The sequence below is a fragment of the Varroa destructor genome, unplaced genomic scaffold, assembly GCF_002443255.2.
Source record: "Varroa destructor unplaced genomic scaffold, Vdes_3.0 BEIS01000005.1, whole genome shotgun sequence".
Classification (NCBI taxonomy): domain Eukaryota; kingdom Metazoa; phylum Arthropoda; class Arachnida; order Mesostigmata; family Varroidae; genus Varroa; species Varroa destructor.
The window spans coordinates 16472361-16491145 of NW_019211458.1; the positions used below are offsets into that span (position 1 = coordinate 16472361).

The 18785-nt window shown below is 41.3% G+C and overlaps 1 protein-coding gene across 8 annotated transcripts; it reads left to right on the plus strand.

Annotated features, from left to right (window-relative positions):
- The first annotated feature begins 29 nt into the window (after window positions 1–29).
- On the plus strand, window positions 30–18476 carry LOC111251427 (protein TRC8 homolog). 8 transcript variants are annotated; one of them, XM_086991857.1, is made up of 8 exons: window positions 30–740; window positions 979–1362; window positions 5927–6023; window positions 7362–7479; window positions 10113–10453; window positions 13632–14004; window positions 14762–14961; window positions 15325–18476. In XM_086991857.1, exons 5-8 carry the CDS (start codon window positions 10421–10423, stop codon window positions 16867–16869), a joined length of 2151 nt encoding a protein of 716 aa, XP_086847983.1. In that variant the 5' UTR covers window positions 30–740; window positions 979–1362; window positions 5927–6023; window positions 7362–7479; window positions 10113–10420; the 3' UTR covers window positions 16870–18476. The 8 variants fall into 8 exon arrangements, with proteins under 8 accessions (XP_086847983.1, XP_086847982.1, XP_022663726.1 ...); XM_086991856.1 differs by having other exon boundaries at window positions 30–1362; window positions 5938–6023; XM_022807991.2 differs by lacking the exon at window positions 10113–10453 and having other exon boundaries at window positions 30–1362.
- The last annotated feature ends 309 nt before the right edge of the window (window positions 18477–18785 follow it).

Here is an 18785-nt window from a genome sequence, read left to right on the forward strand (position 1 = left end):
TTTGCCTGTCCAGTTAAGAGAGCCAAAATACGAATCAGCGAATAGTTACTGTTGCCCCTGCCTGAGACATAGTCACCAATTCTGTGCCGCCGTATGACTTCTATCAGCTGTGTCTGACAGGCTGGCGGGTTAGCTGATCTGTGCGTCACGGCCCACCGTACCCGTCGCTATTGCTACCAGCTGCTGAGCTATGCAGTCTCGGCAACAGTAGACATACAGCGATATAACTACATAGTACAACAGAGCAACGCAGAACGACAAAATAGCAGCCGCACAATTGAAGAGAGGACGTTTTTTCGAACTGCTGCCTTCACTACAACTGCAGCTAACAGCGGCCGCTGCAGCCATCTTCGGCTGCTATCACGACAACGACGGCGAGCTCGACGACATCATTATTGCTATTATCGAAAATACTTCTCGCGCCGCCGCTGCTGCTGTGTCGTTCCGTACGTAATGATGATGATGTCGTCGCTATTGCTGCTGTTATTAGCCATGCCGTTGTATGTCAATGTTGCAGTTGTAATGGACAGCTAACGGCGGAGAGAAGGCTTTGATGTGTGTGTCGCGTATCTCTCTATGGCAGTTAATGGTAGTGTTGAAAGCAGTGTTGTTCGCTGGGGGGTTTTTTTCGTCGACTGGTCCCGTAGTAGCTGACCCGTTGCTTTGTTGATTACCAGTCTGATCGGTCGCCTGATTGCTCGCTAGCCGCTGCTGCTTTTGTTGCCGTTATTCACTGACTAGTGAGTTGTTGTAGACACGACGACGACTAATCTTTCGAACAAAGAAACAGCACCAACCACAGAGAAGTGTTGCTGTGTATTGTTTTTTCAGGATATACACACATATATATATATATATGAAGTTCGAATGCTACTACCGTTGTATCTATAACGCACAGCGTACCCCAAATAGGACACGGAAGTAACCGGTACAGGCTCTCCGTTAAATGCCTCTCTCCGTTTTGCTGTGCTAGAGTAGTCTGAGGACCGATTTCGCAGGTTGTTCAGGGGGAGCCTTAAATTGATCCGACGGCAGCGGAGACGGCGTCTGCAGTTGCAGCGGCTGTCGTTGCTGTTCGGGCTGGGGTACAGCGAACGTGGAGTACGTCGGAACAAATCACCATACGGAGAACAAGAGCTGTAGACAAACGAAACGGCTCGGTGTCGAGTTTGCCGAAAGCGATACTGTTATTATAACAGTGTAGTGTTATTTGAGAAAGTGTGAAAAAGAAACAACGTGTGTGTAGGTATGTGCCTAGGGCGTGTGAACACACCAAGAAATTCGTGAATCAAATAAACTGCTGTATAGGTTGGCTACGTGCGATGTGTCCTTTGTGAGGGTCGTCGATCCTGAACCAGAGGGGTAAGTACCTCATAGTAACAATTGTGTAAGCGTCTGAAGCAATGCTTCAGACGCCAATACCGGACGTAACCTTCGGAATATTTTTTCTATTAATAATGTAAGGCGTAATAACATAGATAGCTGTTAATGAACTCTGGAAGCATATGAGCTGTAGTCATTATTGTGTCGGTCTCAGACAAAAAGGACGCAGAACACAAGTTTACTCTATAGGTTGTTTGTTGGTTCTGCCAGGGATACCTGAAGTGTGACGCCAGGATGTGGCAAAGTGAACAGCGGACTCTATTATCCTTAAAATGAAGTCATTTTCACTCTAATGAAATTTTCGTTTCGATAACTAGAGCTTGCTGTAAAACGTGTCTCTTCTTCAGCACGCATCAGTACGAAAACAAGAATTTATAGTTCGCATATACGAGTTAAAGGTCTGCCTATGACCCTCTAAAGGTTTTGATTCAACTGGCGTTGGTCCGTTACGACAAAACGGAAGGAGTCTATCAGCTGGTAGTATACATATGTCAGCAATTTAATTGGGAATAAGGTCCGCAATTGCTGTAAAGGATGATTCTTCTCTTTCCATTTCTCGTTATATTGTCGCAGTTAAACAATCCAGTTTGAGATTAATAAAACGCTGAGAAATAACTATATTAGGTAGTTGACCTGGCTTTATCAGCAAAGTTGTGATTACGGTGACTGCTCTATTGCACGCAATAGAAATATTATTCAGCGTATATAGCTCGCTTGCGCTGATACCTGCCAGGTGCATACGGGGAACATTTTGCATTTGTTTTAACGTATTGCGAGTACTTATGGAGGCGGATAGATATAGGCGATATTTAAAGGCACTCGGAAGGAATACTTCGCCATTATCACACAGCTAGCGCACGTCAGGCCTTTTTGCCGCATAAATATTTTTATTACTAGTAATTGTAGTAGAAGTACAACAAAGTACTTCGCCATCCCATATTATTATCACAAGCAAGGTTTGGCTTGCACAATGATTGCTTGTTAGGTGGCGCTTAACTTCAATATGGAATGTTGTTTTTATTTTTTGTTAGGGTAGCCAAAATCCGTTCAAAGCCATATCTGTACGTTATGCGCGCCTGTCCGCTTTCGGCCTCGTATGCGACGTCTTCTACGTGCGAAGCTGTTGTAGGTCAACGTGACAGTGCCTGCTACAGCTGAACCCAGCTGAACACAATGTGTTACATTTGCATGACTCTGTTCGCGTGTTACGTTGCATATGGACGAAACTTCACTAATTCACCTTAAAGCAACTATGTCATAATAGCACTAAACAGAGCTTTAATATATGTACATAGATAAGGGACATCATATAGACATTGAAAATTTGCCACTCTTTATTTTATTTGGAACTGCTTAATTTTTCCGACGAAAAACAAGCCGTAGCAGAACGGATGAACTAAGTCGAATTCATAAAATGAGATTCGCTTCCGCCATGTTTTTCGAAATCATTCTCTAGAAGGTCCTTTTCAAACAGGCACTTTGTCAAATTGTTGCAAAATATCTATAGCATTCAACATGATGAACGTTATATGTATGTGTATTAGAAATTACCTTGAAGAAACAATCAGTCCTGCCGCGAGAATAATGCTTTACTCATTGCCACAAGGAAAATTAAGTGTTTGCTTCTATTTTAAGCATGTATAATAAATATCTCGTAGAAGATATTGTGCCTCCGTGTGTTGGTTACCATCAACCAATCAGGTAGACGATACAATTTAACTTTACCCCAAACGGTCCAGTCAAAAAGAAGCTGTTCGACATTATCATGCGGTAATTATTACCAGTTGTATCACCGTCTGTTTGTTAACTATTTTTAAAGGGCCCAATATAAATGAGATTGGTGTGGTTACTAGCCCTAAAATCATTCTGATTTTTTTCATTCTGTGACAGCAAGTTAATAATTTTTTTTCATCATTATTATTCTGATTACTGATCATTACGATTGGTTGACCGTAGCAGTACTTTTCTAATTAATTTTCATTCAGCTTCGGGTTATACTGTAAACCGATGTAGGGATTGTAGGGTTAGTGAATTCTAAGAATTTGGCTACAGAATAAGAAAGGCTTCAATAATGCTCACGTCAAAACACCTACTAATTCAGTTTTTTTTCTAGCAGTGGTTTACGCAATGTACCTTTTGCATTTCAATAGATTTTTGAAGTTTAGCTTTTAATGTAGCACCTCAAATGGGGGTCTTTGTTTTTTTTTTTTTGGAGACCTGTAAAATATTGCTAATATTAAACACCTATGAAATATTAAAAACACGCAGCAGAACGCAAGGGAGGCAAAAAAGTTGTCATAAAAAGTCCATTTATCTTTTTTTTCAGCAAAAGATCTTCAGTAATTTACATAATTGCCTAGGGTCTTGTGCCGGATACGTTCAAACAATCGTTTCAAATTTTCTGTTTGCGCAATTGTGCCAATTTATGGTTATCATCTCATTGCCGTGGTTCCTGCCTGCCCAGAAAAAATAATCAGTTTTCATATATTTGATGCCATCTTTAAGGCAGCAATATTTTTAAAGACTAAAGGTATTTTTATAATTTGGTTCTTTTTATTTTCTAATTTGCAGAATTTTAGATAGATAAAACTTAGGTGCAAGATAATTTTCGAACAAGTTCATATTAGAAAAATGTATTACTAGGGGCCATATAGTTTCGTTCTCAAATCAGGGGTTTTTCCATTAATCAACTCCCCTAACGCGTTTTTCCCCTACTGTCATTTACCTGCTGCATATCCGCAGTTGCACCACCCACAGGCGAATAATTTACGCTGCTGGTTTATAACTCGAAAGTTAAAGTTTGTACGTGTTAGAAAAGCACAAGAATTTCGATTTCTATAACTGTGTGCTGGCGAATACGCTGCTTTTATCTTATGCAGTTGGACGTATTATTATTATTATAGCGACTTTTTTGTGGTAACTCCTTTAGTACAGTATGATTATGCATGCACATACAGGCACAAACGCGCAACCGTATAAACTTGGTAGATCTCTAAACCCATGTAGATGTTTCCCTCCAAAACGAGCTCTTTCGGAGACTACCTTATTCCTTTGTTTACGTTTATTGACGGTTTCCTCTGGTGCAGTCTCGACCATTGGCAGGATGTGATAATGAGAGGGGAAACTACCGCCTGCGATAGGAAATTCTCTAGGGAAGCCACGCTTTAAGTCCGAATATTTTCCTCAGGTTTTTAAGAGAAACTCAAGTCGTTTACTTTTTGTTAATATGCTGAATTTAAATGCTGCGGTTTTAATAGGAGCTGGTTGTGAGAGCCGATCGATGTACGTTCATTTTCTCTATTCTATCTGGCTGTATGTGGAATATTCATGAGCAGTTATTCATTTCGACACACATTTGCGTAAATGGTAGTCTTTTAATTTCTTTTTGAAATTATTAATTGACAGAATTTTTTTGTGTCGCATTTATTGGTTGACACATACGTTGCAAATACGATACATTGTGACATCTGCAACATTTCCAACCGCCGAATTCCCGGTCCATTAATGTATGCTATCGTATATATACGTACTATGGAGAAGGGCTTAACGAGCCAACATTTGCATATACAATATAGCGTAACAAAAATGGAGGGCCACTATTGTAAGCGTTTCATCGGTGCCACATAGAATACGATCGGGAATAACGCTTCCCTAACCATTGAACATCCATAATATGCTAAATCACTACTGCCGGCTCACCGATGCCGTTTAGCTGGCCTACTTATTAAATGGAGCTTCAACAACTGAATATAATTATCTACATAAAGTAAATCATTTAATATCTACACTGTACCGTATGAGGAGCAAACTTAAACGTATACGTAGACATAGGTATTTCGGCTACATTTTGCGTAAAAAAGTAGACTTACAGATAGCGAAACATCTCTTCTAACAGTGTTCTAAATCTTTTTCTAGCATTAGTTGAAAACTAATATAGGTCCACTAGCATTTTATCATATACATGGAGATTTTGGGATTATTTTTTTTAGCGTCTATTATGCAAATGTGGGTATCATATTGACGGGAGTAAGAATTCTTGCGTTGGTATAGCATTTTTCGGTAGTATCACTGTGCTCAGAATAGCTCACGCAGTGCCAACGTGATCAGGTTGGCTCAGATTCGTGTGGCGTAGAAATGCGTCGCGTTCGATATTTCTTCATATGCTCCTTTAATGCCGGCGGCAGTGATACGGGTGCCAACTAACATTCATACTATTTGAATAAGTGATGTGCTGCACGTTGTTGACGGTTCGCTTACCTTGCTAAATGGTTCTTGTTGGTGATCAGCCGTTTGCTAGTAAGTTATGATGAAGCCATGTTGACTTGCCAGGTTGAGTCATTGCTATCTAGAATTCTAGACAGGAAAACTCGCTTAGTTTTGAACTAGTAAGTTGACAGAATATCTGTCGATTTATGAAAAACCTGTTTTGTAACTAGGTAACAAGTTTTCGCATTTATATGACCATTAGATATTCGAAGGCTGATTAGTTCGCCTGTATAATTAGTAATATAACTAACTGGAACTTTGTCTAACTGGCCCTCAGTCTTTTTGCAGTGGTTACACGCACGCGACAGAGACGACACGGATATTTCCAAATGCATCCAGCTAAGGGATAGCTTGTGCAAACTTCACAGTTTCGGGTAAACTATTGGGACTATACGTTCGCGGGCTTAGCTTCTGACTACTACATCTACGTTAAACAATATTGATAATTACCACGTAAACTGATAGCGCAACATCTACTCCGAGTTATTCTTGTTAATGCTGAAATGTTTGTATATATGAAACCATTATAGCTTCCACTGATGTTCATGTCGCACTATCTTGGCCAACAACAATTATCACTAGCTAATTTGTTTGGAAACTCAGAAAACTCAGTCCGATTGTTAACGTCAGTGCTCACTGCTTATTGCCGTAGTTTTTCTAGCATTTCAGCTACACTTCGTCGTCCCCGTCATCGCATCAACCGATCGCTTTGTTTCAATTAATACATTCAATTCATAAGTAAATCCTTTCAGTCCTGAACTTAGCTCGTTAATATTAGTAGTAGTTGTTACGCAGATGGTGACCTATGGCAGATGACCACTGCGGAAGAGCAAATCAATCCCATGCTGAAATGTATCCCCGGTCACACAATGGCATCGTCTCCGTATAATTAATTCTTTCCTATACGAATTTTCTCCCTTACTCTCTCTCTCTCTCTCTCTCTCTCTCTCTTTCTCTATTTGGCAAGCGTGAATAATGACGCTGTTTGCTTCCTGCGACGAACCCGAAGAGCATATTTGTTGAATGCCTTCTAGGCAGTTTGAAGGGGCATAGGTTAAGGCAAGGTAGACCCTTGCACAATGGCCATACCTTGTAGCAGGTAATATTCCTATTTACCTGTAACTAAATTCCTTGAAGTGACTTAAGTTCAGCTAATTCAGTTATAGAGTGAGCCTGAAAACATTATCTTCCGTACAATGACATATGAAAACCCCTGAAAATATAGGCTCAGTGCCTTGATTCAATCAAAACTTCTGTTGAGCCGCCGGCTTCAATTAAATCCGTCACCATTCATGAAGACGATACTAAGATACATAGATTGTGCGGCTCTTAAGAAAGCCTTTAGTCTAGGAAGTATTATTTCGTATTAACCAATATGGTATTGACTTTCTTTGTGTATAGATAGACATGTCGTAGGGTATTTTGAATAAGCGTTCGCCTTTTTCTCTAAAAGGTCTACTAAATATTAAACCAATTAAAAATGCGCCTTCTCACTCTTATTCGGATGCCTATTTAATACTGAAAATGCGACAATTGCAATTCTTATTGAATTATTCTAATTGAATATGAAGAGAGTGGTATTTTGTACCGAAGCACTTCAGTGTAACCGCTTAGACTCGATGACAATATCATAGCAAAACCCAAATATAAGCGTTCAGTTTTTTAGAACAATACTTCGTGTTTCTTAATCATGTTTTGATTATTACTTTTAGAAGCTATACTGCATGCCTTGACAAGGTGAAGACGTCTGTTGCTGTGGGTAATTCTTTCTGTGACAGTCGAGTGACCATGGCTTTTTTGATGTCAGAAGACTGAAAACCGCTCCAATCGGTAAGGCTGGTTAATGTCGATATCAGTTGATAACGTTAATTCTTATTTGATCCTAAATTTAGATCATTCTCGTCTTGAGCACCAAAGGTGGATCCTTAACAAAAGATGGTTGTGCTCGTACTTTTTTTACATTACTGCAAATACAATTATTATTCATTATCATATTGCATTTGTCTGTCATTATGTGTATTAGCGGTCGTCTAATGACTTTTGCGGCCAAAAATCACATTGTACAATCCCCTACATATAGGTCCGCCTACTTTGCTATTGCTTTTGTAATCAGAGATCCTAACCAGTGATAAGTAAATGAAAGCCTGACGTGTACGTTTTCCAATTAGTGACTCATTCAATAAATTGTAGCTAAAACCAGTAAAGGTCGTACCAGCTATATAAAGTGGTGTGTCGCTCGCAGTATTGCAGAGGAGCTTTCGGATCCATACTTTCATGAAACTGACATCACACTTTCGAGGCCTTACCTTTTCTCGAATCGGTCGTCGTTGCCGATCAGATCCTCTGAGCACTACTGAACTATGCGCCCAAATGCCAATAGCGATATCCGCTACGGACAAGCCAGGGCTGTCGATTGCACATCGATATTATTATATGATTATAATTATCAGTACTGTTGCATAATCCCTTTTGGTTCCAGTTAGTGGTGACGCAATTTTGATAATGTTGCTGCTTGGCCTGAAATACCCAAAGAGGTTTGAAGGCGTGCGTCCGTCTGTTTTCCTTTCTCTTTTTACGCGTTCCTTATCTCGTTATTGTGGGTAGAGTGGCAGAGAAAAGCAAATAATAGCTAGCGTAGTTGATGTGGTATTAGTCGTTATTGTTGTTCATAAAGATGCAAAATGAAGGCAACAGAAAAAGTCTGCTTTACTATACAGGCGTAGATATGTGTCTACCACAAAAGCGTCCTCGCTGACTGGTAAAAACATCGAGCGATGCCCTTAGCTTAACCTTGGCCAAAAAAATCTGCCGTAACGGTAATGGTCCGTGTAGAAGACTGGTTACGCTATTGGTAATTTAGGGTTAACAGCACTGCGGGTCGATAGACATCTTGCTTATGTTGAAGGTGCTGTATTTCCGCTATTAGTGGTAATCGGACGAAAGATACGTTCTATGACAAAAGGATGCCCGTATTGTGGTGAAAGGATGTCCCTCATATTAAAGGGAAAGGCTTGTAGCTTAAGTTTTTGTCCAGACATCTTTTAGGTTGCAATGTTATAAGCGAAGGTAGATTTTGGTTAATATCTGAATCGAAACATTCCGCTTTATCAGATTGAAATTAGACCCGTTTGGGTTTGCTTGTAATTGTAAGTATTTTAAACGGTGACATATTGTTGTAAGAAAGCAGAGGGCACATTTTACAGTCGTACAATAGCACGTTACGTTAAGAAGCCTCTTCTGTGAAAGTCATGTATACTTAAAACGAATCTTGTTTGCTTTTTAGCCGGGGGCCTCGTTAATTTTAAGCATATAACATTACCCTATTCTTAAGCAAATGGGGGATTGCTAAAGGACTCAAAAGATTGGCGCTACAGCAGGCGGCTAAAGGCCTGCCCAAAAGTCATCCGTCTGAAGGTCATATTTTTGCAGATGAGGTTTTTCGATCGGTGATAGTTAGTTCCAAGTCGTTGCTCTAGTTTTACATTTGTCATATTTAAAAATTGTTACACAGATAATTTCCATAGTCTTTAAAGTAGCTCATAGAATTGGGCTAGACGTTCTTTATTGTGCCCCTCGAGCCCGGAAGTTATCTGACCAAGTAACTTATCATTGATTTTTAGCTATACAACCCGATCTGTCAAAAACTTCATTACATCAACTTTTCGTGACCAAATAGTCAGTCACGGTCAGCCTTGCTTGGAGCACTTTTGTCGGTATAATCTTTATCACATTTTATCATGGGCATGAGAAACGGGACATAGCGCAATCAACGCGTTGCCACAAGTAGTATAGTTAAAGAGCTATAAAACAAAAAGAAAAAACGACATGACAAAGTGCCAGTTTCGGAGAAAAATCTCTGAATACACAACAGAACTCACTGTAAAATAGTGCAGATCAACGGCTTTTAGCTTCTTTGGGGTCTGCCTCACGGCAGGCCCTTTCAGATGCGTTTGACCAGTTAGCTTTCTCCACCGTTCCATCCGCTATTATTCGACGTATGCCCCAGTCTGGTGACGACTATGAGATCCACTGTGTGCGCTGCTGGCGTATGTGTATGTGTGTGGGAGGGGGGTTGCTGGACTGATCTGAATATGAGCAATGTACCATTAGCAGCACTTGCGCGATGATGGTGGCAGGTCTTCGCTGCGCAAACGAAAGCTGAAGGTCATCTGTCTACTTTCGTTAGCGATTTTCTGCATCTTGTGCGCCACACAACACGACCCGTCAGGCCGCCCTACGTGCGTTACACAGCTGTTGTTAACCCAAAGGTAAAAGTAGTCAATGAGTTCAGTTTTAGCGGTCAACGCTCAGCTGTCACGGCATCTACGAATAACGCTGGCAGGGGTGCTACCGATGCGGTGGCGACGATAGTCGTTCACTTTGACAAAAAAAATACAACTGCAACGACGACCGATGTAGCTAAAACAGTGATTTCGATTGATGCTCTCTTTTCTTCTGTTCAGTTGCTGTTCGGCGAGAATTAAGTGGATGTTGCTGCTGCTGTTGTTGGTCAAACTACTACATTCAGACCAGGTCGAGGCCTCCGATTTGCTGCTTCCAACCTATTCCTATTAGACGACAGCTGCTCACTCACGTTCTGTGGTGACAGCCCTAATACGCGATAACCTGTAACAACCCGATCGCGGACAGTGAGAGACGTATGAGCAGCGTTCGATTCGAAGTTCAAGGAAACGAATATCGTGTTTTTTTTTCGAAAACTCTCGTTCGATTTCTAGCCTTTAGTGGTGGAGGCAGTTAATGTATTGCTCGGATGCTCCATATGGTGGTTAGTGACAAAAATAAGGTAAGAATAATTCGACTGGGCGAGCCTAGATTGTACCAGAAGTACTAATTAGATGATGGTACGTGGTCAGGTTTGGCGACAGGAAGCGGCGATTGTTTACTAGACTGTAAAAAATATGTAAGCGTTATTGTAGTTCTCCTTTGCGTTTCTCGGTAGTCAGTGTGTGAAGTAGCGCAAAGACGAAATGAACTCAAGTGATCCAGCTTTATTCATTAAACCTATAGAAACATTAACACCGGCTAATGCTTCAATTTATTTTTTCGCCTCAATAAGACACTGAAACCATGGTTCCCAATTGGAAATTACATGGTCATACTGTTAGCCAATTCCGACTTCGGGAAATTTTGCAGGAAGAGCACCTGACGCTTTAAATCCAGACCCGTTAATAATACTTTAACGTGAATCCCGATTTTTTGCCCGTATCTTCATTTGTTGCGTGTAGATAATACGTAAGAGTTCGGTTTTTCCTGGTGGCATTCAAATGATGGTTACGACTTCCCGCGCCAAACTGAAGGCTTTTTATTAAGGAAAACGATGAGCTCCATGGCGTATGATTATTTTCTCCTACGTAGACGATTTCAGCAATAGAATACGGCGTAGCCATACCTACAGTAGTCAGTCTAATGGTTGAGGTCAAATTCTGACGTTAAATGTAGTTAGTGTAGCATCCGTTCATCACCGAATTCCGTAACTCTTAGACCACTGCATGCTTTTATTGACTTCGTGGGTTACGTCGGGGCGGATAACTTTGATTTTATTGTGTCAAATGGCGCTCATTTGACTAGAAGTCTACCTTCTAAATGTCCGATTCGCAACTGAAACAATGTGACATCTACTGTACAACGATACAACTTTGACTACTTGTAAGTGAAATGTTTAATTTTTTTTTTGAATAGATAACAAAACACTTGAGAAGTCATACTCTTTGAAATGTATGTTATTGTATCAATACTTGCGACTCTAAACCTCAGACTTAGATGAACTAGCATGAAACGCCGAGCTTATAGTCCCGTAATGTCCGTGGCAGCGAAAAGTAAATTCTATTCTATGTGATCCGAGTATAAGATTTAACCTGACTTATTTTCACCGAGGCCACCGAATTATCAGCTCTTCTCTCATAATCTACTCCGTCAATAAGGAGTAGCAGATGCCTACTGGATCAGATGACCGAAATCACCCGTCAAGTTCTTTGCTTCACCAAACGTGCTTACGTCCTACATGGAGGATGTCCCTCCGCGTCTCGTGTGAACCAGTCAATAAATCAGCGTTACATGTGCAGACAATCTTTGTCTCATCTCTGCATCTCAATCTTTATCTCAAATAAACTAGCAACGTGTTAGCACAATTTTCCTCAACATCCTGATTACAGCGTATCGGAAAGAGCCTTACTAATTTTGTCTAAGTATACTAAATATTACTATGGCCAATAATGACCCGGATAAGGTAGTTAGCGGCTTCCTGCCTGGTTGCTCTAGCTACTTTGTGACCTCCTGGACACGAATTACGCACTTGAGCGTGCCTGTGGAAATTTTGGCCCACTCTTCTTTCCAGACTGCAATTGTCACTGCTCTTTTTTTTGCTTTTCCTCTGGTTCTGCAAGACTGTGTACCCAAAGTTCCAATTCTTGTTTCGCCCTAAGGTTCTCAGGTGGCGCCCGAGGCAGGACCAGAACCGCTGACTACAGATTGTCCGGTAAGCTTGTATGACACGCAGGGCTATAATTATTTGCATTCTTCTCAGAAGATGCTTTTGTTCGTTTGTGCTTGATGGAGATTCGAGTAGTACTGTTGTTCCTAATAGAGCTATAGATTCGGCAACGTACGCAATAAACTGTATGCGTCCTGCACCCTTAGATCCTTCAGTATAAGGAATTCTCGTATCTTAGTAAGGTTCTCTGTAACTACGTGTATGAAATGCGTTCGTCAGAGCTTCTTATCAAGTTACAGTCCTGAATATACAGGCACCTATCTTGACCAAGTTACCTGTTAGGGAAACTCTTACTGATTAGCAGAATACCGTGACTTCTTTCGGGCGTTTTTCCCGAACGATTCTATAAGCACGTAATAAACAAAACTCAAAAGCTGAAATACCCATACGTTCTATTATCAGCTTGTTATCTTTGCATTAAGCTGCAGATCGATACAAATAGATATATTTGCTGTTCTGCTCTACCACTCTCCTACAAAATCAGCTAAGAAAACAGCTGTTGTCAAATCAAGCACTTCTGTTTTGCTGAAAGGCCAGCAACTGCCTAAGTCAAATTTAGGTTCTTTAAAGGTCACATATTTTTTTTGGCCAGCAATACGTAAGTTCTGATCGTTCAAAATGTTATAAAGCAAAATATATATATATATATATATATGTATATATATACTGACAAATTTATATATATATAAATGTGTAACAGCACGTTTATAGCTTGGAAACCTAGTTTGTCTATGGCACTTAAACTTTTATTTTATAGTATAGCTAAAACATATAGCCGAAATATATTTAGTGTAATTAATAATTGGACAAACATGTTCCCTTATAATATATATTCAGGCCATTTGAATAGTAAATTACTAGGTTTTCATTCATAAAGACAGTCTCTGCCTATGTATTAAAACCTGTTCTACTTCTAATTCTTCGTAGGCAACGTATTGTATATGCTTCATATGAAAAAACCTATCGTTATTTCATGAGAAACAGACATCGATATGCGATCGATCTCCATGAGCAAAATTTTTCTTTCGTTAAACTGTAATCATAACATTTGGAAGATGCGGAAAACATTCTGTGGCGATAAGATATCAAAAAGATCTTCAAATACGTGTTTCATTTAGGTTAGGTGCGCCGATTGCGGCAGTGTTTAGTTGAAATATTGCCGTACTGAACGCCCTCAGCTAGTGATAGGATATACTTATCAAATTCACTCCAATTAAGCTTTAAGTAGTATATGAATGTTATTTCTTTGGAGACAACAGCGAGTGTAGACACACTTCGTCTTGTATTAACAGCCGACAGTCTAAAGCAATGCTTAAAAGCAGTACCGGATCTATAACTAGAAGCGTTTATTTATGCTGCGTTTATTTGAAAATTATGTGAAGTTCTGCGTCGATTGCTCTTATCAGAAAGCCCACTGTTGATGCTTTAATGTGATACTTTTAATCTAATATCTCTGGTTTTCCACTTATAGGTGGACATGGAGGGCACAGGGCCAGGAAGCATTGGGGGTGTGATTGTTGGAGAGCAGGACGCAGGTTTAGCAGCAGCGGGTCGTCCCGTTCGGAGGCCGCCAGTATTTCCCGCAGCAGGAAATGCCGGCCAGGTGTTCAGAGGACTGGAAGTAGGCACGGAATGGAAGGCTCGAATTCGGGCTTTTGTCGACGTCGCCATTCGAGTTCCACCTCTCTTCGTAATGGACTCTTTACTGGCACGATGGAATGGTGTTCCGTCCGATTCAGCTGCAAAAGGCTCAAACTCATCCGATTCAGCGGGAGCCGAGGTAGAACAGGCCACTCTCGAGGCCGGCATTAACGCTATGTTGTGGTTTCTCGTTTACGCCACCCGTAAGTCTGAATTATATAACTCTTAAGTAGTTGTTTGTTTTTTTACGCTCAAAAACCGCGTAGCAGCTCTTCGCGGGTATTTTGGTTACATTAAAACGAGAGAATATAAACGAAGTCTAGCTTAAAAGTGTTCACTATTGGAGAGGGACCGTTGCTGCTCGAGGTAGTCGCATAAGCAAAGATCACTAACTCAGATTAGAGCCTATGTGATCTACGTTTGTACTCTTAGTCGTAAATTATATTTTCCCAAACATCTCGTTTCCACCAATGTGTTTCTTAGTCAAGCCAATATTACGCGTGACGAACGTCAAGACAACCTAAACAGCCATTTGTGTAATGGTCTCTATATACGTAAAAATTCACAGATATCGACATACGCTATAGAAGATTTCACTAACTCATCAAAGAGGAACTGTCCGTTTGCCGCGCGTATTTAATTTGTTAGTTTTATGCGTGACTTGGCGTGAATTTTTGCACAGGAACCAAAAATAACAAACGCTTTATGCACGCTCATTGAGCTTGGGGTAAATTCCATAGCAGTAACTATTAAATAGTAATAATTGTTTCATTCCAACAATGCTTCTAGGAATAACGATACTGTCTCACTAGCGTAAGTAGTGAATGCGCGAGCACATTTGGTTTATGTTCATCAGATTGCGCTTCTAAACCTCTAACGATAATAGATACACATGGTTTATTACTGCTCCAGTTTATATGCCCATTATTCCCCCAATTCATTTCTGTGAAATCTTTTCAGTGTTTTTTTTTTCATCCGTTGTATTCCTGTTGGAGTCACGTCAGCTACTGCGAGTCTACTTGTTCCTGGCTTCGTCAGGCGTTCTTCTCTGGTCATACGTGTGCAATCATGAGTTTGTCAAAAGTGCCATTGCTCTTACCGACCAACATTCGAACGTGTTGTACGAGTGCCTCACGCTCAATTCCAGCGTTCTTACTAAGGTACATATAGCTAATTGAGCAGAATGAAATGTTTATTTGATTTCGACGATTCTAGGATACGCCATTTTCTATAAGAACTAACTTTTTGAGACCATTAGATAGGATGTATATATAGATGCCTGATATAAAACAGCAACACTAAACCCGCTGAGGTAAATTTATATGAGAAAATGCGTAAACACCGCACAATCTCATGCATACGACGCAACACGAAACTTCAAGCGGACGTGACATGCGTACAAAATTGTTCAGATACTCAAAACTAAAATCATTCTCTCTTGTTTTCCATTCATCGACGCTCTAGCAAGAGGCACTAACGAAATATTAATTATTTTGCTATTGTTCTTTGCTATCTCCTCGCAGACACTGGCCAACTATGTACTGCAGGTGCTTTTGGGGATCATTTTCTCATTTTCGGCGCAGGGCGGACACAATACATTAGGCAGCGGATATTCCACATCACGCTTATTCTGTCTGTGGATAATCTTTATTGGACCTACATTTTTCTCATTATTTTCACCTTTTCTATCCAATTCGTTCCTGGCTTGGACACCAGCTATCTCATTTCTTGCCGCCCACATCGTTCTGTTGTACGGTCTACGCGTTTTCCTACAGCCCGCGATGCAGTATTTACACGAAACGGCGTTCTGGACCAAACAGGTGATCGCCGGCGAAGGAATCTTCTTCCTGCTCAAAGCGCAGTGGCGTCGATTACAGGTTCCTCGAGTTCTCCGATTGTTTTGGCTGAGTCGAATGGCAGAACATGCTTCTGTGTTGCTGGCTGAACGGCACGCTGACGGACAGCTCGGCAGCTGGCTCGCTTTGGGCGCCCAACTGCCCCAAGTAGCAACTCAGCTTCTTGTTCGTGGCTGTGAAACAACACTGTCGGTTATGGGTATGACAAGCTTGGTTAGTGTCGCCAGCCACTACATCTCGTTGGCGGTAAAGCTCTTTTTGCAGATGGACGATGCCGACGAAAGGCACATGGGAATGGTATCAGCGATTTTGTTTTTTGTGTTAGCCATGCAGTCAGGGCTAACTGGCATGGAGCCGGAGAAACGGCTGAACCGACTGTATCAGAACGGATGCCTTTTGATGACAGCCACCCTGCACTTCTTCCACTCAATGATTAATTCGCTTTTGCAGATGCTTGGCGCTTCACTGAATTTACCGAGAGAGAGGCACGTACGAGCATTACTGGTGAGCGCGTTTCTTATCGTATTCCCTATTTTCTTTATGTACGTGGCCTGGACGCGTCACCCACTCAGTACATGGCTCCTAGCATTGAGCTGCTTCAGTACGGAGGTCGTATTCAAGGTTATCGTATCGTTGATTGTCTACGTCCTGTTTCTAATTGACGCTCGCCTCGACAGCTCATGGGAACTGTTCGACGATTACGTCTACACTGTTCGCGCGTTTGGAGCATGTATGGAACTATTATTCGGCACTTTCCTACTGCTAAACGGTGCGTGGATTTTTTTTTTCGAGCAAGGCGGCACCATTCGCGCCTTCACAATACTTTTCCACGCGTACTTCAATGTGTGGACACAGGCTAAGCAGGGCTGGGCCAACAGTGTACGACGCCGGGAAGCTGGTCGCCGGCTGGCAGAGCTCCGCCGCGCAACGCCGGAGCAGCTGGAGAATCTGAACGATGTCTGCGCTATCTGCCATCACGAGATGGACTCAGCAGTTGTCACCGAGTGTGAACACTTCTACCACGTCAATTGCTTGCGTCGTTGGCTTTTCATGCAGAATCACTGCCCATTGTGCCATACAGATTTCGATACGCGACGGCGTCGCGAGCAAATAAGTCCGGTAATAGGCCATCATGATAGGCCAGAGGGAGCACCTCGCGCTCTATTCGTACCTCCTGAACCAGAAGAGGAAAACCATATGCACATGGACTGAGAATAACAAGCCATAATAAGAAAAGACTTAGCAAAACAAATATACAATGTAACCAGCCACACCGCCAAAGCTGACCCCACGTTAGTGTTTGATGCGGTTACTAATAAGCGAGACCTAGCATATGTGGGCGTGTGATATGCATTTGCACTCGAATGGTTTCATGGCCAGTATCTCTCAAGGCCAGAAAAATAACCAACGTGATACTTAGTCGGAAAACTGTTATGATATTCATATCTAGTAAAAAAAGAAAACAAGCGGAAAGCCTGATGAACACGGTATGCGCGTTAAACAATTTACGTACATTGTATATCTTTGTTAAGTTTATCTGAATATAAGAATTATCTCTTTGCGGACTTGCAGCCATAAGGTTTTCCCCGAGATTTTGCTTAATTTCAATTTTTCAAAGCCAGTCGCGAATACTTGTAGCTGTGTAAAAACTTGAGAATTAAAGTCGGTGGCTTATAAGGATCGAAACAGATGACACAGTAGGTGCAAAAGTAGTGAGAATAGGCTTCTTCTTAAGATTCGAGAGGAGAAACCGGAAGACAGGCGTAGGCGCGGAAAAAGGTAAATAAAGGTAGGCCTTCCGCATATATCGAATTTACGGGTGAGTGAATGAGCAGTATGTGGCGATGGCTTGATCTGCTTTCGTAATCGTAGCACTGTGGCTGTGTAGTGGTAGTAGTACTAAATGAAAAGAACTAGAATGATAATAATAATCATCATCGAAATAAAACGATACGCATCTTCGACGATACAGGTGGAGGGAAAAAACAGACGGCCGCCGGCGATTTCTCCGAGCAGTAATTTTGTGCTGCTACCACTGCTGGTCAAAGGTGAAGCCAAAAGCTCAGGAGAGAATGCTCAGGCGGCCAGAAGGCAGTGGGTCGTGGAATCCGTGTGGCTATCCGCTCATGAATAGCCTCTTATCGGCGGGAGAACGATAATATGTCTTTAAATTTACGGGACGATAGAACTTGCTGAGGTTTGTTACCGTTATGGAAACTGTACTCTTGTATTTACGGCCGAAATAAGAAAAGCTTCGAAAAAAACACGCGGCGATGTGGCGACTGGAGTCGAACACAGACATCTAGCAAGAATCGATAGGAATACTACCAATGGAGTATAGAAAAAGATGGCAATTAACGTCATCGAAATAACGGCTGCGATAAGTCGTAAGAAATTATTGAAGAAGCTCGAAGCAATGTTAGACATGATGACTAAAAATGAATAACAAATCACAATGTAAAAATATGCATCTAACATCTTAAATGTTATTTTGTTGACGCGAAAAAAAAATGAGAAAGAGCGAGCACCGAGCAATATGCTAGGATTATGAGGGCGGAGATCTTCACGAAAGGGTTCCTTCAGCTTTCGGCGTTAAGCTCAAACACTTCGAGAAATGTAGGAGAAATTAAAGTCAGCTTGTAGTGATGCAATAGTATATATTATATACAGAGATCCTCTTGACCGAAGCTATTATATAGAGCTTTGTACGAATGCGAGTGTGCAGAAAACAACGTCCTGTCTGTCTGCCGTCGTCGTGTGCAGCCCGTGCTATTGCGATGTCTTTTTCTGTAATAATAATAAAAGATACAAAAATCTTAGTCCATGCTTACCTCACTTGTTCGTTATCGACGGCACAAACACAGATGTAACATTCGACCGAGTGACAGCTGAAAATTCTCGTACGCTAAGTTATGACAGCTCTGCTTGGCGGTCGGAAGGGGGCTAGGTCAGCACAACACTGGAGAAAGTGCAACTTCCATAGAGGATTACGTGAGAATAAAGACGACAGAAGCGCGAGAAGATGAAAAGGATCCTTGAGACTTCTTCCCCTTCAGTTGTCTAACCCTTGTATCATACCCTGTGTGTATATATATATACATATATATATATACATATATATATATATA

What these genes read in the sequence shown, in the direction of transcription:
- LOC111251427 (XM_086991856.1), top strand. Translation starts at nt 10,421, where the DNA reads ATGCTCCATATGGTGGTTAGTGACAAAAATAAG. An exon ending in TGGTTAGTGACAAAAATAAG is followed by an intron (nt 10,454 to 13,631) that starts GTAAGAATAATT and finishes TTCCACTTATAG; the next exon opens with GTGGACATGGAGGGCACAGG. An exon ending in GTTTCTCGTTTACGCCACCC is followed by an intron (nt 14,005 to 14,761) that starts GTAAGTCTGAAT and finishes AAATCTTTTCAG; the next exon opens with TGTTTTTTTTTTCATCCGTT.